The following is a 26,278-nucleotide window of genomic DNA, read 5'->3' on the forward strand; positions in this document are numbered from 1 at the left end:
TCTCAATAAAAAATAAAAAATGTTTTTATTGTTTCTCAAACGTTGTCAGGCATACACAAAATTGAGACGTCCCCAGTAAGTTATAAAAATACTTGTGATGGGGTAAAATAGACCAGTTCATATACAGTGAAATAAGTAGTCGTTTTACTTGAAATAGAGTAATATCTTGTTGATTTATTACCGACTACAGTTTAGAAATAAAATAAGAAAGATTTTTACTATCATGGTCATGTCATGTACCCATTACTGATACTTTGCCATTTTATTAATTAGTTCATAATTTCAAATAGTCTATTTTATTTATCAAAATGCACAAGTAATCATCAATTATTATAAAATAAAGCTATTTTTTTACCAAAATATAAACTGTTCGTTCAAACTGTCTATGATTTACTTTTGGCTACAGTAATGCCATCTATATTATAAGAACCAACAACCACTAAAAACTACAGTCGACTGCTTGACTTCGATATACAATTGTAAACAATAGATGGCGCTGATTTGAACTACAATATTTTAATTACAGTTTCAGCGCCATCTCTCCTGCTTTGTTGAAAATGTTGGCGAAACAAATTTAGAAGAACAGTCAATAGATGGCGCTAGTCGTTGTTTTATTTGTATTTCAGATGTAAACATTAGATCACCTGATCGTTTTGGAGAGTCGGAAAACGGATGTGAAAATTGTTGCTAGCAGCAAGTAACTTTGTAAACAATGCTCTCTACAAACTTTGAACCGGTACGACCGGTAACAGTTTAATTTGGTAACCACTGTTTTTTACCTTAAGTTATTTTTGTGGAACTAATTTTATCAGTCAAGTATATTTATCTGAACTTAAATTGGCTATTTTTAACACTAATTTATTTTAAGTATATTTTTTGCTTGTATAATGTGAATTGTATTTAAATGAAGATTGCTGTTTCGTTACTTAGTTAAAAATAGTATCAATAGTTGTTTTTAGCATTTGAAAACTCATTTCGGGGCTAATAAAAATCTCCTTATTGATATATTTTCAGGTGGTTTAGGGTAAAAGGGTAATGAATAAATAATACAGTGTTTTGAGTAGTTTTGCATTTATTGGGTATGAGGAACCTTTCTGGTCAACATAAGCTACAATGGACTTTTGTTTACAGTATATTTACAAATTTCAGTATATAATATAGTTCATATTACCATTATCTAGATCTAGAGTAATGCTTCTAGGAGTAAATTACTGTATATTCACAATAATTATGAAGACCCTAACAAAATCGTCTATACACATACATATGTAGTAGCGTTGTACAAAATACTACTCTATAGGTAAAATTGTCACACTTCAGTCGCTGGGACACACCTTCCTAACTTTGGCTTTTAAACAAACATAGAGCCTGACTTTCACGTCACATCCCACTAGTTACAATCCATACAATCAGTCACCAGCCACTTTGTTCGCTTGTTTAATGTTAAACAATCAAGCTATTTAAATACAGCGAATATTTTAAATTATAATGTTTAGATATACTTCTCGCGATAACATCTGATCCAACCTTTGAAGGCAGACTACGGAATCGGTTCCTTAATCACATTCTTTCGTTATATACATCGTTCCGACTCACAATTCTATTACAACTTGTACTATATACAAACAATTTTTAATTATTAAAAAAATACAATGTTAAATTACTATATACCTCCATTATCATAGGGTTGGAATAAAAATAGTATATTTTTTCAGTTTCAGCGTGCAAAATTCTCTAAAGCCAGCATCGCACGAGGTCACATTCTCGCAACGATTCTAATTGTAAACGACTTCTCAGTATAACGTTACACATTACGACTGTGGATAACATACATTCAAACTTCTATATTACTTTATCGTAAATATGCAATTAACAGTACCAACTAAATGAAAACTGCACACAACTCATTCAGTACATATTGCTAACGACAGATCATTGTTATCGGCCCTTCAGGAACACTTGCAATTTAATGCATCGTAGTATACATACAGAGAAACCTGATAAATAACTTAACATTACATTAAAAAAATATATAGATAATAAATTAACACACAGTCATTGTTCAATGCATAGGAATATTCAACTATTTCATTACATTATAATATTAACACACGTCTTACAAGTTACCTTAAATGGAATACATTACGTGGATAGCGATACCTAACGTTAAACCAAATAAAAATATACACGACGTACATCAAAACACTAAAGACTCGTTGCTGAGATGCGTAGCAAAAGCATGGCAGTTAGCACGAAATTCTGCACCCTAAATATTAATAACAGAAAAATATATATCTATGTATCCGAAGCATAATGTCTGGTGGTGCAGGGCGCGGGAGCCGCCCCGGGCGCTGCGGGCGGCAGCCGGGGCGGCGGCCGCTCTAACTAGACACTTGTGTGATTTATACGAGACGCGCCGGCGCAGTGCGTGCGCGCAGCGTCCCTCGGCGCTCGACCGGTGTACTTACACTCGTTCCTTGTTAACCTACGAATTAACATAGCACAGCCTTAGTGACTCCGTGGGAGGGGTGCCGCGGGCGGGGTCGCGCGCCGAGGGCGAGGCCGGGGACCTCAATGGCCGGCGGGGGCCGGCGGGCGTGTTCAGCAGCGCCACGCCGCCGCCCTACGACACGGGCGGCTGGGGGCCCTGCGGGGCCGCCGGGGGCTTCGTGCCAGCCGCCGCGGGCAGCTGCGCCAGGGTGTCCTGGCTCGCATGGGCCCGCAGGTATGTGTTCTCCACTTCGAGCTGGTTGATCCTCTCCATTAGTTCAGCGATGCGCTCTTTTAATACTTCCACTTCCTCGCGCACCGCGAACATCAAGTGGCTCTTAACCAGATCCTGAAACAACACAAAATATTTACGTTAGTTAAATTGGCAACATCACACGATTTGTTTTTCACGAAAATAAACTAGCACCGCAATTAATATTAATGATTTTAAAACGAATATAAAATAATATTGTTGATATGTTTAAATGGTGTTAACACATGATTAGATTATTATCGTAAGAACGGAATGCGTTTCAAAATCCTACACCGGTTTGATAAAAATAAAATCTTCCGAGTAAAAAATAAAACGTACTTTTGTATTTTGCACGACCACGTAACAGGTATCTTTTTGTCCTTTCTGTCTGATTTCGTACAGGCAGCCATCTCTAGGTTTTTGCACAACGTCAATCATGTTTAAACCGAGTGATAAAATTTTCAGGGTCACTGTGTATGTGAGCGTCTCCGGCGACGACTGAAACTCGACTGGCGATAACGTGGAACTCGCGAACTAATGCGACGAAGTTGCTCTCTCGCGTCCTACCAGGCGACTGATGGTCTGCGCGCGCGCTCGCCCTATTTAAAATGGCGGCGAACACGTCACCACGCCACGCGAGCCGACCGTGCACCCTGAACTCGACGACACAACCTACATCGATATCAACAAAGCCCTTAATTTCCAGATCTTTTGATATAAATTCGAAATAAACATTTTGAAATGGCTTAGTTCACTAAAAATCAGTATTTAAGAACAACTTGGGAAGTCATTACAGAACAAATTACTGTTGCAATAGACACGCACATTAATAACACGAGAATAACAAGCGGATGTAAGTGCAAACTTCAAATAAATTGACTTCGCTTCGTTTTAAATTGGAACGAATAAAAAGTTTTCCGCGACAGCCTAGCATGTACTTGCAATTAGTATAAATACAACAACATCAAATAAATACCACATGGATAATGACAAAACGCTAAACTAGAAAAACAAATAGGGTAAAGATAGAGCAAATATGATCCATCGGATTTAGCCATGAAAATCAAATAACATGTTGCTAAATAAAGCTATAGCAGCACATGTTGACACTTCTCATGAACAAGTGTTTACTCCAGCCAATTATGCTTCATTGGAAAATTTTCGCTGTTAATAAAGGGCCTTCATGGAGCCCGACAAAAATAAAAACATTAAACTGTGCCGGAATGTAACTAATTACTCAAGTGGTGCTGCTCTAATACAAGGTTGCATAACACTATAAAGAAACGAAAACAACAAACAAAACTTTCATCAATTTAATAATGACGTCGAGGTGCTTTAATAATGACAAGAGAAGGCGACATGATACTGAAGAATGCAATACGTCTGATTAAGATTTTTATGGTAATCATTTACAATAAGCTTAAAAGAATGCGGATAATTAATAAAATAGATTAGCAACAGACATTCATTTTATACATCTTAGCGTAACTTGCAATTCTAATCAACATAGTTGCAATAATACATGTAATGTTTACAATATCATAAATAATTCGATGAGAACGTAAGAACGGCGTCATGTTATTTTTTTCGCTCAACAATTTATAATTCACTGAACAGACATTTTACGTAGACGCCTACAATTGCTACGCAATGGGTATGCGACGGCAGCCGAAAACAATTTTAAGAGCAAACTTCGAGTCATTCTGTACATCGGTGAGTCAAGGTATGCACTTAGGCTTGTTGGCTGGCTATATGTGGTGAGGAGGAGTGGTGTGAGTAGATTTCGGTACAGATATAATTAGACCAGGATATTAATAGACGCTTTGATGAGATCTTATTAAGTGTGGTTGCTCTTACGTGGGTGTTGCGACCTTCAATTAGAAGAATCTGCGCTTAAATTACACCAGTCTGCGCCGGATCTCGTTAGACAAAATTGAGGTTCGCGTCTCTAACAGATTGATGGGGCGCCAATGTACTCATCACACCAATATATTGGCGTTCAATTGAGAACAAGTTCAAGAGAAACTGGATAATTTCTCGTGCAAATTAATACAAATGGAAAACAGTAATTAGACGCAGTTTACTATCGTTAGCATTAGCACCTTATTTGCGATGTAAAACAGCACTTATCATTGTTTGCCTACATTTTCATGTCAGTAGGTGAATTAGATAAAGAACGTGAAAAACATTATAAATGGGACCAACTTAATTTAAGTTATATGAAAAATTATTATAGAAAAGGTTGCAATGATGATTCAAAAGAAAGTAATGCAAGTTCATGAAACGACAGAGAGTGCAGTGAACTTTTTGCCGAGCTGCGCACCAAATACAGAGACCGATGATATAACCAGTCCAAGGGCATACGTTAAAACCTGTCGCATTGTTTTTAATTATAACCGGACGCGACAGCAAACAAGACAACGGGTAGTTAGACACCTGGTACCATTCATTCTGATGATATCTAGACTTGGCTAATTTAATCTTCATCACGCACTGTGCAAGTATCATTAATAATTTTAACACTGAATGCAGTTCCATATCCCATTCTTGTACGTCATTGATAGCTTCACATGCGTCCACTGTCGTCAATTCGATCGATTTATCGCAAGTTAAAATAAGCGCTAATCCAAGATTAAGCCTTATCAACCAATGATATTTTTAAGAACTACATTCATCCGGTTATCATTTGCATGAACGCAAACCTTCCACATTTTATCAAACATCATAACAGCGGATTTAAAATTTTATGGAAAATAAAGAAGACAGATAAACAGCAAAGGAAAAACACAAACAGGTTTGAAGTTCAACATGGCGTGTAAACAATTTTAGCAGACGAGTTTTAATTTAATTGTATTAGTGACATCACCACTATTATAAAACATTGTTGGCTCACATGTGAAGTAACAAAACAACGGTGATAAACGAAGCTTCCATAGTAATGATGCTCGCAATAGATACGGGTGTGTTTACAATACATATTGTACTAGGATGGCACGAACTGTTTTTGGATTTTAGTAAAGCGTTTGAGTGGGTGCATCACGAAGTTGATGTTTACTAAATAATGTGGTGAACGTTAATACAATAATTGTTAATTTAACAGAAGTGAAGCACAAATTAACTGTTTCTATTGTTACCATAGATGCAAACATTGTGTGGTACTGCGACCATGACTGTGATTCTGTTGTTGAAATGTGTATTAATAAATGTTTACGAGACACCTCGTACTGGATATCTATCACTACTCACTATCACAGTATATTTAGTTGACACTCTGTGACATAAGGTGTAAACATTAATGTTAGACGAGTAAACAAAGATAGCACACTTTATAATAGCAATTCAATAAATACGATAAGGTGGCGCAACATCAGAATATTGCAGACATTCTCAAGTACCAAATGGGAATTTATAAGCGAGAATATTTTTGTACCCATAAATATTTGCTCGTGGTCTGAGTAATTCATCAATATGCATTAGCTGGTTAAACGGGTTATCGACATTTGAAAGAGCATTCGTAAAAGTGGTCACAGACACATAATTTTCCTCACATCATGGCTCAAATAACTCTTTCGGGTTTCACTTCAGCTATCATACATGCATGTAAATGCAAGGGCTTTCCTAAACATTACGGATGCGCTACCTACATTTAGTTGGCAGTAATCTTTGGCACAAATCTCTTGGAGATTTAATCATTCAACGTTCACGCACTTAGAACACACATCATCAAAGAGAACGAAGATTTCTTTTAAACATCACGTGATTTTTCTAACAAATGTAACTAATTTTAACCGAGGGGAATATACAATTGTGGTCTTTAATAGGAATAATGAAAAACATAATAATTATTATGTGCAATAACAATGATTCAAACAATACCTTTACCAGTTGTTTCTGTGGCTAAAATTAAATTAAGCGAATACGAAATAATAATAATATGTAAAACAGAAATTACGTTTTATTACAACGCAGTTATGCCAGAAACACGTGTTCAAATATTCAGATGGTTGCGAATATATTATTGTTGTCATCTTAGAACCTTGTGTTGGGATCTATTTGCACAATTGGAAACAATAGTCTATTAATATTCGTGACACAATTCTAATAAATATTATATGGATGTGTTATTTTTATTGTTATTACTTTATTACTGATATTTGTAACGGCACTGTTGATATCAGTTTTTTCTCTGAGAATACATTTTATGTCTGCTCCTAGTAGCAATATATTTGATATTTTTAATGTTTTAGATAAATTATTTTGTTGTTTGATACTAGGGACTGCGATTAGCTGCGATACAGTTCCGTATTTACTTCTTGCGACAAAACTTTCGATAAATGAACAGGTTAAAGGTGAGGCCCACTCTGCACCTAGTGTATCGTACCAATCCTTGACCTGGCCTGAACATGCCAGACGTTTTTATCAATTTCCTCATGGAATTAATAAACTTATAAAATAATCCAATAAATAAAATAATGTAAACATGTATTGACGTAGCTTTACGTTATCGTGGTGATAAGTTAAAACAAACAAGTGAAAATTGTTCAGTAGCGGTCAAGCACATTGTAATCAAGACTGGTCGTTTGACCTCAGAGGTGATGTCATTGCAATACTCATCCCATCGCTTAATACAACAAAATAAACATCACAATTATTTATAAAGGTGGCAACAAATACAGATGAATAATACATTGAAACGGAAAATGTAAGGGACAATGACAACACAAATCGTTGTGGCTAAAGATTTCTAGAAAAATGAAGAAAAGTAAAGTGCATTTACCTAATCTTATCGCTTAGAAACACAACTTCAGCCAATGCATAAAATACGTCAATCGAAAGAATGTAAATGTTTACTTTCAGACACAAATATATTCTATCAAATCCGTAAACAAACAAATAGCAGATGTCTAAAAAGATTGGGGTCATTTTTAGCGAAAACATGTTTACCATTAAGCCTGTAATCAGTTAAGCGTTTATCTACTAACGTATGTACGATTGCTGTAATCTATAGATTTACTTTAACTCTGGTAGATTTCCGAAGATTTTTCGTTATTTAGATAGATAATATTTTAGCATTGAAATATGATTAATATCAAAAATAAATAACAGATAAGTACAATATAGATATGCACGGACAAGGTTAACTACTACGTTTCACTATTACGTTTCACGAAACAGTGATCGCGCGATTGGTATCTTTGAATGTTTTTTCTCAAGGAAAGTAATTTGGTTTTATTGGTTATTGTGTGAAGTTTTGCTGTTGCTGTTCAGAAATAAAATATAAGTGTGCCCTGGATATTTTTACGGTGCTGAGTCAAGGTAGTTGTATCTGAATGGCTTCACAAAATAAAACTCTTTCTTCTCGAGTGCAAAGAAAATGGGGACGACAAAAATACACTTAAAAGGTGCAGGCCGTGTCACCAGTAAACGTACATCCACATAAAAGATAGCAGACTGATCCCACCGTTACGGACGCGACAACGGCTTCATTACAAGGAGCAGGTTTGTTTTCCAAGAAAACTTTTCTAGCGTTTCCTGGGTTCGTGATGCGATTCTGATCTGGCGCGTGCTCTCTCGGAGCCGCTCTTAGTTGCAAATTACTCGACGCTTGTTCACGTTATTGGCGGCACGCGACCGAATCGTGTGACCTCCTGACGTCTCCGGGTCTTTATCCAGTTGGTGGGCGTACACGAATCGGCCGCATAATCAAGAGAGCACGTGTCTCCACTCCAGCACTGCGCCGGTGCCGGCTTTCCTTCCGTGTCTATTCTCGGCCGGCCGAGTCCCGTCGGGTCACGTTTAGCTCATGCAAATCACGTATACAACGAGAGAATTAGCATACGATGGAGCTGGAAGCAAATAAAAATTTCAACACGCACTTCCAAACAAATAAACACCGTTTTCATAATACTTGCTAATGACATCTTGGAAACACAACAAAAACTAACGGAGTGTTGCGTTGGTACATCACACGGCACAGTATAGGAAAGAGTTGGCGTCAATCACCAGTAAGAAAATTCAGAGAGAAGAATAAATGCGAACGCTTGACCAGAATCAAAGAAATTTATGTTTGAACAGATGTGAGAAACCGGGTCAGTGGTGTAAGCTATGGCTGCTACACATCAATATGACGGTACGCATAAACACATTCAACCGGGTGACGTAACGTTAGGCGTAGATATTACGAAAACCGGCGAGAACCCAGAGTACAACTGAATTCAAAATATATACAATCTGCAGGTACATTCATCGAGCGCCATGTAAGATGGCGTTCTTCAAGGTGGACCGGTTTAAATACTGGTCGAGCTACGCTGATGCTGAGATGTTAATATACTACTGACTGTATACATTGAATTAATGCAAAATATATTGTTTGCAACGTTGCGAATTCAATTACTGTCATTCTGCCATGTGGATTTTACAACTAAGTACAAATTTTATCAGGCCGATTATGAAAAGACAAGATTATAATATTACTACGAACGAGTTGTATTCGTGGAATCCAGAGGTGTATTGCCACAGTTGTTATGAAATTATTTTGTATGGAAAGATACTCCGAGGTGATAAAAATATTATTACGTATGTTGAAGTAACCAGGTGAACCAAAATAATTTAATAACTAAATGTTGGGAGACGTATTTATAATTATGTCATGTGTAGATTTAATTTAAAATGAATAAAGATAAAATGTTTGGTTTGATACTAAAAATAGCTAAATGATACGGAGCATTAATTAATATTAATAAGATCAGTTTCTAGTTAAACCTGATTGTTATTGTATGGTTAACAATAGATTAGAACAAGATAATGACATATATGGAGCTTGGAGAACTGCACAAGCGTGTTGTGGGAGTGATAAAAATACTATGGAATGATGCGCCTTTCACATTTATGGTAGTATGGTTAACAATAGATAACGACATATATGGAGCTTGGAGAACTGCACAAGCGTGTTGTGGGAGTGATAAAAATACTATGATGCGATGGTAGTGAGCATTAGGGCTGGATTGGGGTCAATCGCTTGAGGCCATCTGCGTCGGCTAATTATAGACGATGTGAGACGCGTCCAATAGTGCACGACGATGAATCTCAATTGCGATAGCAGATGTACTTGATGGGAGAAGTGAAATCTGTTGCAAATGTTGCGCCCACCCAGATTACGTTATAGAAGTGGAGGAAGTAACCCTGCTAAATTATTACGACAAATAGAGCAGTGGAATTATAAAATCGATGTTAGCAGTGAGACAGATGTATACAAATGTCGAGACGTTTGATAATTATGTAAGTAAGTTGCTTAAAATGTAGCGCGTTTTATACTTGACCGGTAAGAAACAAAGGTTGCATTGTTACTTCACAATAACGACAGAACTTGCGAATGCAATCATGTGCAAATAGAACATGTGACTGACATCTATGGATCTAAGCATGAACTATTTTGTCCAATAAGTTCTAAAATGCAACACGTAACATACATCACATAAATAAATAAAGTAATTTATGGTCTCATGGTATTTTATGCTACGGGGCAGAACGGGACGCGTTTCCTGGCCATTAAAAAAGGGAAGTCATTAGTGATTCAAATGGTGACTCCGATCTAATAACGGTGTTATGCAGTTCAACTATTGCTATTATAAACACGGATAAACTCTCAGGAGATTGCATCTTTACGCAACTGCTGCGTGGAACGGAATCGTAATAGCTACGATTCAGCGTGTAACTCGAAAAATGATAATGTCGAAATTTCCTCAACGAGGTACGCGTGTGCGTTTATCGACATTCCGTCGAATGCTGCGTGATATCGGTCGACGATACCACTGACCGATATTCCTAGGAAGTTTTTCGTTCAAGGAGACCCGATTTATTATATCAAATATTTGTGTGACATCATCAGTCAGACCAATGCAGATATGTGTATATTTGAAGTTCACATTAATCGCATTATAAAGTCGCCAACCTACATTTAAGAATTAGAATTGGAGTTCATTGACTTGCAAGTTATTGGGTGACGGTTGATATCAGAGGTATTATGCTGTTATTTTTGTTAGCTACGAATGATAAAATAATACGAAAGTTATCGCGCACTCGCGGCCGTGGCACACGCGTGGTGGTTATCAGAATGCGGCGATTTACAGCACAAAAGGGACGCGGCATCCACAAAGCCGGTTATAAAATGTTCCACGAATTACTAGGATTGAGAGCATGCGGAACCTCGCCGGCCGACTGACACGCCACTCTCTGGATGTCGTAGACTGCAACGCCAGTCGAGTAAAAACTAATGATTGTTAGCCGATGGAATCTTCGCGACAGATAGATTAAATTCTCGGAAAGGAACGATAATGGGACGTAGCAACGATTTAATAGCTTGAACTATGTATTGCATTTTTCACATTAATCAATTAATCTATTTGCTTGCAGCTATTATCAGTAAGTTGTTAAGTCGATAAGTATAAAAAAAACCTCAACCTCAAATAAGATACCAATATGACTAATAATTCTGAAATATTGATTTCAGTCTGGCCAATGAAACAGATACAAAAATACAACTTTACATAAAAAGGCTACAATTAAAACCAGAGATCTTTAAGAGTAATTGTTTTTTAGTTCGTTACAATAGCAACTATTGAACGAGCCATTTATATCAGCGAGTGTACGGGACTGTAATGTAGCATTTCCTCTATTAAAGTCAATTATGACAATAGCGGTAACATTAAAGAAGGATTTATTTAACCGAGTCACGTGAGCATTGTTGACGATGTGTGCTAGTATACGAGTTTTCACGTTACTTCACAGGTGATTGTTGACACACCGTGTGTTGAATGAACGTGGAATTGTTTCCCTTGCGTTTACTTAGACCAAAACATTTGTGGAGAGATGAAGAGAAAGTTGATAATTGCTCTCGAAATTTAGCAATGGTTGGAAGATTTGGCTGTCGAAGATTCATTTTTGGTTGAAGATCATTGATTATTTTTATAACAAAGCTACCTATTCTTTCTTAACGCGCCTTTTTTCCTTTTGTAAAGCGTTTAAGTTAATCCTTACATCGTATACATTTGATGTTTCAATGGTACTTTGCTATAATATAGTTAACTTCCATGTTCTATGTTTGTGTATTCAAACTCAAAAGGTAATATAATTAGTAACGTACTATTCTGTTACATTGACAAGCAACCATCGTTAGTTAAATAGCGAGTCGTGATCATAAATTGCATGACAACATCTCGTTCCAATCTTTTGTAATCATTGAATTGGTCATTGTTAAGGGGAAAACCGCGTTGCAGTGCGCAATGTGGGTTTTTAACAGTTTTCCTTTTACGTTCATTTTAGGGTCTAAATCTATACTAATATTATAAAGCTGAAGAGTTTGTTTGATTGTTTGTTTGTTTGAACGCGCTAATCTCCTGAACTATTAGTCCGATTTGAATAATTATTTTTGTGTTGGATAGTGAATTTATCGAGTAAGGCTATAGGCTATATACAACAAACACGCTATGACTAATAGGAGCCAAGCAGAGCGGGTGAAACCGCGCGGAAGTAGCTAGTCAATAATATAAAGTGATCCAATCGAACGTAACGCTATTTTCTAAATCTCATAGTGGACAAGCTTATTGAAATACACTGGGTACGATTACACACTCAATTCTATTATAAAGAACTTTTGGAAACTAATAATCTCAATAACATAGTGCCAAAATTTACAGCAGTTTCAAAGGTTTTGGGAGGTTGTGGCGGACTTGTACGAAAAGAGCCTGAATTTGTATTTGCAATAATTGTAAGTGCGGAACAAATGGCTATAGCAGATACTTATTATGATAGATTTTATAATTTCCACGTTACGTATAGACGGTAATAGGCTAATGAAATGAAAATCATTTCCTTACGCAAGTAATAAAGTTTACAAAAGGAAACGGTTAATAAAGTAGGCGATTCATAAGCACAAACGTGTGTTCTTTGGTTATTGAACTTATTATGTGCCTTTGTGCCTATGGCTTCTTAGATAATTCGGTGTAATGAACGCGTATCTATACTAATCTATACTAATATTATAAAGCTGAAGAGTTTGTTTGTTTGTTTGAACGCGCTAATCTCAGGAACTATTGGTCCGATTTAAATAATTCTTTTTGTGTTGGATAGCGCATTTATCGAGGAAGGTTATAGGCTATAAAACATCACGCTACAATTAATAGGAACCGAGCAGAGCGGGTGAAACCGCGCGGAAGTAGCTAGTTCTAAATATAGAAAGTAATAGGATTATTGTAACTTACCATTGCTTGCTCGATCTTGTTGTCGATGGCCACCGCGCTTGTGCCCGATGCGCTGTAACAACAAAACAAAATACAATAAGAAAATGTTTTTCTAACAAAGAAATAACAAAAAGTTAAAGGTACGAGTACACGCTACACATGAGTCATATCGCACGATGCGATTGTTTACAAAACTGAATACCAAAGAACTTGGTGACACAGCATTTCTAGCACGTGGTAGACAAAACAATTAATGAATTGGCTAATCTATTTGTATTTATATTGGAATTTACATTGGCTAATAAACATCCTATTAAATGTTTTATAGATTGGTATAATAGATACGTGAAGAAGGTTCCGTTCAAGTTTTCGGGATGCGGAAACCCAGTGCCATAATCACGTTCGAATAATTTATTCACGCACGGATGAGCTCCGTCCTGGCAAATACAAGAATTTACGCGTACAACGCACACGTCTACATTTCCCATGTAATTGTTAGTTTCCGCAAAGCAATCGATTTACTATACGCACGCCTGTGTCTGAGGAAAGATGTCTGTGTTAAACGAAGTTGCACGAAGATATATTGTTTATGTTGACGACAACTTGATTGTAATATCGGCCGGTAATATCGGCGTCGGAATGCGAAATTAGTCGTTCTATCGAAACGCTTTCACGTTTTAAAAACGCCTCAATCGACAATGTGCGTACGTCACAGTACAATTACTGCGGACGTTAGTAAGTATTGGCGTTGGTGCAATGGAAAGGTGGCGCAAGGGCGATCGTATTCCAAGATAATGCACATTCAATATGTAATTACCTATTACTGTAATAAATACGCATGGGCCGGTAATTTTAAGAAAAGCTTCCGTCGGTTGCACCGCGGATGATTACGCTAACACACAACGCTGTGGATAAATATTGCAAAAGCGTTGACCGCCTGTTGAACTGTGCGGTATTTGTAACAACAACAGGGAACAATGGAGGACTAAATTCTGGTGTGGCCTGCAGCCTGGTGTTACCTCGATTGTAGTGGCAAACTTATGTGTACTTGCAGCGAGAATGGAGAGCAGTGTCATAAACAATCACCTAGACATAATTTGAGGTAAAAATTAAGAAATACGTCTTCGCTCGCCAGATGTGGACACTTGACCTACAAACCTCTATCGATTCGTACAGACAGCCGGCCGCCGAGCCAGATTCGAGAAAAATAAGTTAATTTAAAACGATGTAACGTTACAAGTCAGCGAACCATCGTCGAGGTCTAAAACCTCTCTCGTGGGTAACAGTAAATGCGAAGTTGCATTTTGTACACAACTCTGTCATGACGGTACAATAAATATTTGTAATTGTACCGAATGCAGCAAAACAATGGTGCACAAATGCAACGTGTCACGAGCACAGCACGCGGTAGTCGGCCACGTGCAGCGCGAGAATGACGACACACTCTACTTAGCAACTGGAGAGATACCATTACTGGCTACGATTGCCGGACTTACCCATTATGATCCAATCTCGCTGGTGTAATCGTCCAGTAGCTAGTATGTAGCACGACGTACGGCTGCGTACTTGACTTTCTCCGACGGATTCCGTGTCGCGTCAACGAGGTGAACAACACAACGTTAAAGTTGAAGCCATTCGACCGTTGAGGACCGCGTCGCGGATCGATTTCGACCGGTTCGCCATCGAGCTCCCCGACATAAAACAACGGCCGTGGACCACATGACCACCACCGCAACAATGGACTGCCGGAACATTAACGTCTGCCGCTCCAACCGTATGTGCGGTGCAAAGAGGTAATTATGTAAATAGCGGCCGATTCCAAGATAATCTTTGAAAGTCTTAAATCTAATACGGGTGTTGACACACACAATAAAAGCTTGCTTTCTCTAGGCGGAACTGTACAATAACAAGTTTTAGTATTCTGTGAGTGATTACGCAAGTTTGAGGAGTTGACAAAATTGCAAGGCACCGGTGTAGAGGTGCATGAAAAAGTTGTAACATAAGACAGCGAAACCCAAGAAGCGGAGAAAGTATTGAGTGTAGGTGACGGTGACGACATGTCTCCGTCAAGATCAATGCTAAACGATGATAATTATGAAATCAACAGAGCACAGCTCATTATGATATTCAAAATTCATCGAATCCCACATTAATAACATTCTCTGTCTAATATTTATCACAAGCTTGCCTTTTTTGACTTTCACGCTTTTTATGACAGAATAATGTTGACAAAAATAACTCTTTCGGTTGGCTCTACTCTTCAGACAGTAGAGACAAAGCTAATTTTGAAGCAAGTTTTTCTCTTCACATAACAATTTGAAAACATGAGTCTAGAATAGTACCAAAAACTTGTTATTTATTCATTATCGCACTCTTATCGCTAATGGAGAAACTGGATACACCGTACTGGATAAATGAACACGAGTGTTGAAACAGAACATAAATGAAAATGTGTTTAAAAGATGTTAAGTAAATAGTAGATGCAAACAAAGAGATAAACGTTTTGTCACTACGCACGTGCGTGTTTGCGTAGACTACACTCAACTCTACTGCACTTCAAACACGTCTCGCGAACAAAGACGCGAGAGTTTTTCAAGACTTTCATGGAAGAACAAAAGAACCTTTAAGATTTTCGTTATAATAAGCAAAAACAATAATGCCTCATTTTTATTTTTATGATCAGGATGAAAATAACATCTGCCTCGCTTGCTGCTGCTTCATGTTTAGTGAATTACCAAACTGGTTTAATGGAAATCTTTTGTTAAGAAACACAAGATTCGTATTTACGAGTCAGACAAGGCGAAGTTTGAGCAAGTAAACGTTTAAATGAATTCATATCAGTCTGATGTCGATGTTCTTTGTGGAAAATGTGCACATGTTCCATTATTCATATCTATTTTCAATACTGCCATATCTGGAGTTCTAGATTAGCATCTTGGGACAACACATTTAATTTCTCGAAGTTACAAGAAAAGAAATTATAGACCACCAAGAGTACATGACAATAATCACGTATTCATAAGTGTCAGACGTCAAAGACAACATTGCAATGATAACAGTATCAAAAGTATAAGTCCGATGAATCATGGTGCACCAAACAATTGCGCTATATAGTCGTACAACAATACCAAATAGAAAACAAAGGTCACTGAAGAAATTATGCGAGTGGCATGAAATTTTAATGTGTTAGTCATGAACACTTAAAGCGCACATTGTTTGTCCACTACCGGTATTCGTCAGATAGTAGTCAATTAGTTTAACTGTTGACAATTTGAATCAGCTCTATTGAATCGAATTGCTTGGCTAACATTTGCGTTTTATTAAGTGATCATCACTATTCAAAGAAATTGCGTGCACAATTTACACGTACGTTCGGTCATTTACAATTGTAAGTAACATTTATAGTAATAGGGATTATCAGCATTATCGGTGTGCAGTGTGGTCGTGTATTGTTATCGTGTAGCGCGGCGAGTGCGCACGCGCAAGGTCATTGAAGGGAAATCGTTGGGTGTCGTGTCGACATGGCTGGCGCCAGCGGCTCTGGCGTTACATCTTGCAGTCGTGTTTCATAACACACTTACAGTTCCTTTCAATTAGCGCAAAGAAATGAGTGGTAGGTAGTACAAATTCAATTGAACGAATTGTTAGTTACATGGACGATAGAATTTATGACTGAAGCTGATTGTGGGGGAAGTATAAACGTTTTGCGAAATACAGTGGTTTAGAGGCCTAGCCATAAACTTGAATCACGTGAAATAATACAGCTGAAGTTGACTTCAAGTGCCATAAAGAACAATGGTGGGTAGGAGTGAACACTAAAACCAATTGGACACAAAGGGCATTAGTGGGACACCAGGAGCATAATGTGCTGGTAGTCAGTGTTTGTCACGCGAAACGGTCACGCAACGGTGCTTTCCCTAGGATTTCATAAAACACTGCTGATATTATGAATGACTTAATTATGGACGGTATTATCGCCCTGGCCTAGCATCATAATTAATTCAGTCTTGAATCAAATTACCAAATCGCCGTAAACTATAAAAAATATTTATAGTTTTAACACGAATAAATGAAATTATGCACTTAACGCGTGGTTGGTTAAGGCCGTGAAAAGATATTAGTCATCGGAAGATCCTGGTGGCAACTAAAAATAAAATGTGAATGAGTTAAACACGAAGGTTCAACGTCTGATGAGCGAGTGTCGGTGGTGCAGGGGCAGGTTCAACGGACAAAATTCAAAAGACGCAAGGTTGAAAATGGCAATAAAGCGGACCTAGACCTTAAGAATAATAATGGTGTTTAGTGCAACGGATCGATACAGTAGTCAAGCCATAGGGACACCTATGTTCAATAGGCGGCGCTGACGTCAGGCGCAACGGTTTGTCTGACTGCAGCCGGCCACGTTGCCGTGGAACCTTCACCGACTTACCGGCTCGGTAATTAGCTGTGCTGTGTGAGAACCTTCACACCACCGTCACTCGGCCGACCAACAGCCAGCGACGGGCCCGCAATGCGTCAGCTTAGCAAAACGTTGCAGACAAAACGAAAAATTTAACGGTACTCACACGGGGTAGAAGTAGTCTATGTACTTCACGACGACCTCTCTGAGCAGATCTTGCTTGTTCATGATGGACGTGTAGCTTCCACTTATAAGTTTTGTTTGCATGGTTTCCACTTCTCCTATCGATTTTACTACACGGGACCCTCGAGTCCCCGCCGTCGGGTTTAAAGGAGCCGTTTTTATTGTTTTGTGCGTTGGAAAACGTTGTGCGTGATGAGGTAGCAATGGTAAAAATGTTTGTTACGGCGCGCGGGCAACCGGATCGACGCGTTGCGGCAAACTGGGACCGGGCCGGTCGCAGCTAGGCGGGCGGTGGGGGAGGGGATCGGAGCAAGTGGCGCGCGCACGACTCTACCTACTACGGGCTACGATGGCGCCTCGAAACACCAAGGCAACGCTTTTGCGACACACCCGTTGTACCTCAAAAACGAGAATAAATCTAACAGTCGCCGCACCTCGCATTTAATGCTGAAGCTCATTCAAATTAATCTATCGCGTAGGTTCAAGGCTAACCAGGTTTGGCCAGTGCTTTTTGCTCATGTTTAAATTATAAATAAAACAAAGAAACTAGACATAAGAGTCGTTCTATTTAAAATCAAAATACGAGTTTGTTTTTTATTGCCGTTAATATTGTTGCATGTAGGGCCAACCATCATTCTGAACAAAAGACCAGACATGAAAGAGACTAGCTTGTTAAAAATCTGCAGTTGGAATGAACACATGCGCTAGTCGGTAAACAAGGCTGTCTCAACAAGGCAGTATCACTGAGACGACTAGACGAGTGTCATCAAACAATTGCTACAGTCATTATAACGGACGCTTCCGCGTATTGTTCTTTAGAGTTCAAGTTTTACGCAATCTCGATAGAGGAACATACTAGAAAATATTGTTATTATTATTTATATTTAAAAATCATTCAGATCTAAATAGTAATTTGAATATTTCGTGCCATTTTGCCGACTATGTTAGGTTCATCATCGTATTTTCTTTCAACTTTTCTTTCTTTTTATACCTCACAACTACAAATAACGACTACCCTTTAACTTGATATTACAGCTAAGACCTAATCTAATCTACTAATCTAACGCAGAGTCATGAAAGGGATTATAAGACAGAATAATAGTTTTCAAAATAGATAATTGTAATAGAAGAATTTAAAAATGCAATTGCTTGCAAGCTACATATACAAAATTGCATTCCAAACTATTAATTAGATTCCCTTAAAAATCAGTAATAAATGTACACGGACCGATGGTATCAGTGCACTATTGCAATTAAAATACATAACATATTATGTAAATAAATTAGTCTGTAAACTGTCCCATGTCCCATTTAATGAGAAGAAATTAGTGTTAATACCATACCAGATCTAGACTCAAGTCTTATGATTTATTAGTCCATATTTACTGAAGATAATATTATGCTCTTTCTATCAGTAGGTGTCTAACCAAACTTTTTTACTAAAGCTGACGCAGCGACGGCTTTTGACGCCCAACGAGGTACAAAAAGTTCATTATTAAGATTTTGTGGTTGTCTCTCATCAACCACATTATTTCCAAAATATTATGTTGAAAACTATAATTAATATAATGTATTCCATTCACATGATACATTTTAACGTAAGCTAGAAATAAAAGTTCAGTCATAATGAATGATCATGGCTCACGAGCTAATCTGAACTTTCCACGAAACTTTAGGTGGTACAGGTACAGGCTTACAGTCACGTCACGCCTTTTATTCCCAAAAGGGAGACAGAGGTGCACATTACGGCACGTAATGTCACAGTAAAATGTACACTCACTTTTCACCATTTGTATTATAAGTCCCATGTAATAAGGGGTGAGCCTATTGCCATATATATTGGACAAAATTCCAGACTCCGCGATACTACAGAAAAATTAAAAAAAAAACCGAAACAAGCCCAGTAATACTTTGTCCGACCCCGGATCCAGGGAATCGAACCCGAGACCTTGCCCGGTCGCAATTGCGACCACTCGACCAACGAGGCAGTCCTTACCAACCAAGAGGCTTACAGGTTGTACTAATAGTAGGTACTTCATCAGTTACGGTTCTAGCCCCATAGTTATAAGGGGATAACGACAAAATGGAGATCTAAATTATTTAGAGAAAAAGTAATAAAGGACATCAAAACGACAAGAAAATCATACAATTTCAACTAAAAAAGACTAGAAGACTATAAAGATGCATCACAATGGGATAACTATAAAGATGCATCACAATGGGATATCGACAAGTTTCCAATCCGCAGAATACTAATTTGCATGAACCGAGACCCATAACAAGTTGTAAGTACGACAAGTGGCTTGGCGAGATTTCAAGGTGGATTGTTGTTATATTCTAACAATAAATTCATCTTCTCAACGTAAATAAATCTAGCGGTCTCAAATTTTGCAAGATTTATTTAACACGATTCGCGTTGCGGAATCCATAAATTATGAAATGATCATGTGTTATATTTTCGTAACTGTGTTGTAAAGCTTTGTGTGGATTATTGGATTCATTTTTGTGTGCACTATCTGCATAATGAAACCTGTTATATGTTGTTCGTATATATGTGATATCATTGTTATTAACAGAGAGGAACTTATTATGAATGATAATGACATATGACACGTGCGTGATATTCATTAACCTTGGCTTCTGTTATTCTATCCTAATTAAGAAAAACGTTGTGAGGTATAAACATTAATATGCATTGTTGGAATATGTAACAATCGAGTGGCTAATCATTCTAACATCAGTACTGTAAATAATATGGTTTATGAACGCGTACGTATGCATGACAAACTACGATTAAAAAATAGTACTCGTATAAAAAGTGAGCTATAAACAAATCAAAAGTAAGAAAGTATTTAAGAAAAAAATCACAGTTGAAACACTAGAATTAGGATGCATACGTAAAATTGTTGAACTAGAAATGAAAGAATTTATTAAACATTTTTTTTACAAGGACTTTTTAGTATCAACTCTTTCAAAAAGAGCACAGAAACGTATCGACAATACTTAGTATCCGCATGACGATAAAGGAAGACACGCAGATGCTCATTGCTCTTGAAGTAACAATATGTTGGCGATCAATCAAAATCCCAATCAAATCTTATAAGACAGTGATAAAACAATACATATATTTCATGCAGATTACGTTATCATTATTCATGAAGATTATAATGATGGACATAATTACTGTAATGCTAATCTAGATGTACTTGATAGACTAGAGAAGACAATCTTTAATGGCGAAGCATTAAGCATACCTATTTGCAAAGATGGTAACACTTCAGACGCAGACACCTCTGATAGACATTTATAGCCGTGATTGGAATTAATTACGTTATCTTAGTCATCTTCTAGTGCATTTGTACCTTTGGTCTTCAGATCTGTGGAACTATCATCATAATCGAAATAACTCAAGTAATTAATGGACAAAGATATTTGTTTTTGTTATATGGGTACTTTTTGTTTCACTTGATGCAATTATAAATGAATTATTATTGTTCTTGACTAACTTTTCTATTCGAGAAGATGACATGGACAAGACTAGATGGTATATTAATAATATAATACAAAGTGTAATTTTTATATGTTACATTTTTTGCAATACTTCTTTAAGGTGTTTACATCATCGTTGCCGTCAGATATAAAAAGAGTTCGTTACTACGAATACTCAAGTTTTTATACTGTAATATTGTACTGTCATCGAAGATAAATGCTATTCAGAAGACAGAAGTAAAAAATAAATCTATTACGCAGACTTATATTGAAATGATTTATCCGGCAATACCGAGGGGTATCGCATAGGACGATTTGAAAGCATTGTTAGTAAAGAGGATTCAGAAAGAAATGCTCTTAAGTGACCAGTTCCTGATTTCGCTCTTCATTGCCTTAACGGGATACAGAGACAGACAAATTGAAATTTCCGGTACGTCCAAATTAAAAGATAGAGCTTCAATCTAGTTTAAGCCAGAAAATCTCCCAGATACACATGACTGCGCCTGAGAAATCTGAAAGTCTATCGACCAAGTGTCAGTAATAATTGCTGATTATTTTAGATTTTAAGACTAAATCGCTTACATCAGATATCATAGTGCACGAAGAATGCAATTACTCATATAAATTGAATTCTCTGCAGATAGAATGTACATCGAAGTAGATTATTACAACGTAATCAAAGTAAGTATTCGTTATTTATTATGAAATCCCGCAAGATTGCAATCCGTTGTTAGTTATTTAGAAATATTAATTACGTTAAGTACAGCTTGATTAGGGATTGCATCTGTTAGTTGTCAGGTCCAAGGTCGTACCGATTAAAGTTTGAGAGTGACCAGTAGCAAACTTCGGAGACCTTCGTTCATTGTCGGAAAAAACTCTACACACCATTATTTTTGGAGTATCTCAAGGTAACATGAACATAATAACGTCTATATTTAAGAAATAACTAGAAGATTCCGAGATACGATAATGTCAGTAAGATGAGAAAACATGTGCAAACCATAGAAACAATCACTTATTCTGTAACAATATCAACAAGTGTGCGATAAGATACATGAAGTCGATAACATGATAAACAAAGTATCTTGTAAGAAGAGGAATAAACATTGTATAAGTTGTATGTGCAATATGCGTTTAAATGATATCATAAATTAAAACTGTAATGAATAGAATGAAATCTGTATGAATAATAATCACTTACGAGCACCATGTGTTCCTACGAGCAAATGGCGAGCGAGGTTGTTCGCTGGATGTTGATTTTGGCTGTGAGTCTACTGTCAAATTGAGCTTGAAGCCGGCTATAGACTTTCGTCGTTTGGCTGCAAGGGCCCGGGACGCGAGGTCGGAGTCATGCACCTGCTCAGGTGGGGAGGCGGCGTGCGAGCATGTCTTCATGTGCGCCTGCGCCGTGGCCACTTGCAGCAGCTTCGTAGAGAGATTCCGGCGGCCTAAAGCCTCGCACGTCGCGCACCGTCCGTCCTCCATGAAGGTCCTCGTGCGTCCGACACGGCTACGGCGTGGACACTGAGCGCGTATTGTTTCCAACGGACGTGCTGGCTTAACTGATGTCATCCGATGGACGCACGATACACGCGCGACCGTTCGCGGTCGCCGCACGAAAAATTCAAGACTATGAACGGACGCCGGAATCGATCGGTACTCGAATGAAATAGGTTTAATGCGATAATAAGAACGCGATAAGGTATACACGCGAATAAGTGTAATGACCTAGACGGTGTGGCATAGCACGGCTTCGGTGCGGCCTCGGCGGGCGGCCGTGCGCGGGCGGCTCGGCGCATGCGACTGCGGTCACCACTACAAAGCACCCCCGCCGCCGGCCGTAATCCGAACGTTAACGAAGATATTGATGTTTGCGGTGAATAATATCACGATACACGATCATCGTATGATTTACATGCGTCTCACACAGTCGCTACAAGGTGTCATTCCGGCATTCCTCTGGACACTGTCCAGAGAATGATCAGTATTAATAATTGAGGGTCATGGGATACTCCTCCGTACAAAACACGCAGAAGTCCCATAACCGTGTTCTAAATATAAGTCTGACGCGGAAATGTACACATTTGACAAATTTTAACTCTGTAGGAATAAACGTTTGCCCACGCGAAAAGAAACTACATAGTTAGTGCAATACAATTTGTTTGACCCGAAAGATCTAGTGACGTTTTGGCTCACTTGAGACGAACAAAGTAAAAAATTATATTGCATTGCTATTTATTGAAATTACGTAGATTGACATTTGCAATTTGGAAATTCCACTAGGTATTAGATAAGAGAGAAGAGTTGAAGTTCTATTCAACGTAATGACGGGTGGGTGCTTGGCCAAAAAAATCAATGCCAATAGTTGCAGGTGACCGATTTAATCGGAGTATTGATTGGATGCAGATAAATCTTTTCGATCGCAACAGAGTAGATACTTGTTTGTACCTAAATGCTTGTGAATTTAGTAACCAATTTGCTAGTCGTCGGGACACTGGCGTGAACACTTTGTTAATCTTGTTACTTTGTCGGCGATATCTGAATATTTTATTCCACCCTAACCAATTTAGTTGGCATTAAGATTAAGAAGAAAAGAGACAAATATACAGAATAAATCATTTGTGTTTTCTGATTCTTTGAAAGTATACCTTGTACCTATAGAAAATGCTGCACTACATTAAACTGATTGGCATACAACCTTCGAAGGCAATCGATAGTGTTATGTTTCCATGAAAATGAAATAACCTCGCGTATGGTTTGTTAGCATTAGGACTGGACAGACAGTCACGCCATGTCTGAATTTTTAATACTCGAGCTACTTTATGTCATTTCGTAGTACTTTATGAAGAGGCTACTTTGTGTAGTATTTTATCAATGCATTATGTTCTTTGTAGATCTATTCAAAGTGGTAGAAAATAGACTTTCTGTATTTGTCTCTTTCATCTTCCCAAGTGAGGAAGTAGTATAATAAAAGTAATTCGTTACGTGTATTAATAATGTTGAATTTGCCAAGACGTCAGAGGGCGTGTCACAAGTGCCAAGTGTTCGACACATTTTGACATGCATCACTCTGAACAGAATTAAATATTGGCTGTCGCACTTTACTGACACGCGTATCGTTCTATGTTCAGACAAATTGTCTCTCGGTGCATGTAAACAAGTCATTACGGTATGTATTAAAGTACATACATAATTCGGGGAGTGATTGATGTAGCGTTGCTTGATATCAACGCTAGTTTATACCAGTTTTATGTTTTACTACTTCTTTTACAAGAGAGGTTATGTGAAAGAAAAATGGTTATAAAAATTTTGTAGGTCAGAACAGACAAAAAAGGTCTTTTATAGATCTAAGTAATATGAAAATCTATTGATATTACTAAACCTAGTCTCAATGGAGCGATAAACGGATAGCTTACGTCAAGGAAAAGGAAATAGGCAGCGTTTTATCCCGACCGGATAAGTATTTCCCTTGAGATATAAACTGAAATAATATTTTCCTGGTACAGGTTCCTTCATTACTCAAAATCTATTTTATTAAGCTCAATGTTTCGCTTCGGGGCTTTTAATATTATTTTACTGAATATTATACAAAAGAATGTAATACGTTTATTAAAAAAAAACAATGTTCTATATGGGCCTGGACCCCACACTAGGATTCACTGTCAGTCAGCAAACCTATATAATAAAAAAGAAAACCAAGACGAAAAATTTAATGAAATTAAAAACAAAATACATAATGAAAGAGGTTTCGAAATAATCAAATAACAGTTATATCGAAGAAGTTTTATTTCTATTTACCGCATCGGGGAAAATCTATTAACATATGCATCACCAATGTCCTTAAAGTTGGCATCTCAAGGGTTAAGAAACAGATAAAATTGAAGTACAAAGGAGTAGTTGAACAAAACAACTTTACATAACGCTATAATAATATTTCCTTTGTATGTCATTACAAACAGGTCAATAATGATAATGACACCGCATGATAAATGTCGACAGCTAAATTGTAGCATAATTAAAAGAGCAATAGTACACGGATACACACTAGGTGACGTAAGTCTAGATCAAAATGTATGTAATGTAAGATAATGATTATAAACAGCAACACATACAAGTGCTATAGCGAAGATCAAAGGTGGATTATAAAGTCCACTTGTTACCCGATCCACCTAGCAATGACGTCAAAACGCTCAACAAGATCTAAAGCAGAAAATAGGCAAGAAGAATCTTATCCACGAGCCGACTGAAGCTTCGTGTTCATGGAAACTAAACCAATTTAGTCCGTTGAGAAGGGTCACTCTCACCAAGTAATTTTATTAATCCGTACTTTAAAAGCAAAGGAACTACAAAGTAAGGATTTAAAGCTGGGGCTTTAAAGGGTTAAAGCCTGAATACTGAAATGTTACTCAATTACAAGTTTCGTTAAGTCTCATGGTATCCGATGAATTCTAAGGCGGATTTCCAAAATTACTGATTTGAGAGCATTTCATTCAGTCGTGTTTAGTTTTCCACAGCAGTTAAGATTTTAGAGGCACACCCATAAAATGAAAACTAAACGACTGTTTGTTAATGTGATTATACTGACAACTACCGACGATTGTCGAAGCGACAAGATTATACGCTTCAGTAGCACCTATTGGTGAGCACTGAGCACAAAAACGATAATGTGGAACTAATTAACTAATTCATGTTTGCGAAGTAGACGAAGGGATCAAAAGAATTTGAAGGCCACTGGATGATAAAAAAGCTAAAGAAAACATTTCAGATTGAGATTTTGAACAATGTTTCATTCATTCTTTCAGTTTGACATGAAGTGGAGACAATTCGTTAGTTGGCAAAGTACTTTCTGAAGCACTGAATATTAAAATTATATGACTAGATGGTGTGGAGTAGCACTCAAATAGATTCCACGTGTAGAAGGTGCTTCTGTGTTTATACGATAAAGAACATTATTGTGAGCAAACATTTGCACAAGGATGTTAGTGAAGCGAGTAAAATATTGACAGTGAAGATCTGGGTGCTTCCGTTCCAGTCTTAGAGCTCCCCTCTAACAAACAGAATATGTACATTGCAAATATGTACTTTGTGATGTTTAAGTTTTCTTTGATATTCATGCAAATTTTCTTCTTCTGCGACATTTTGGTTTGTTTGTCCTATTTTTGGTCTACCTGTGTCATTCTAATTTTTGCAACCTAATTTGGGTTGTACACATTTTACTTAAAGATA

At 37.5% G+C, this 26,278-nt stretch overlaps 1 protein-coding gene across 1 annotated transcript in view; it reads right to left on the bottom strand.

Moving 5' to 3' along the window:
* Positions 1–1,054: 1,054 nt before the first annotated feature.
* LOC118271836 (protein bunched, class 2/F/G isoform) overlaps positions 1,055–26,278 on the bottom strand; it is a gene marked incomplete at its 5' end in the record, with an annotated part of 133,968 nt that continues 108,744 nt past the window's right edge. The window contains 2 exon segments of the mRNA XM_035588077.2: positions 1,055–2,839; positions 13,003–13,054. Coding sequence (XP_035443970.1) covers positions 2,624–2,839; positions 13,003–13,054 — 268 coding nt within the window. The 3' untranslated portion in view covers positions 1,055–2,623.

This window comes from Spodoptera frugiperda, chromosome 15, assembly GCF_023101765.2.
Source record: "Spodoptera frugiperda isolate SF20-4 chromosome 15, AGI-APGP_CSIRO_Sfru_2.0, whole genome shotgun sequence".
Lineage (NCBI taxonomy): Eukaryota > Metazoa > Arthropoda > Insecta > Lepidoptera > Noctuidae > Spodoptera > Spodoptera frugiperda.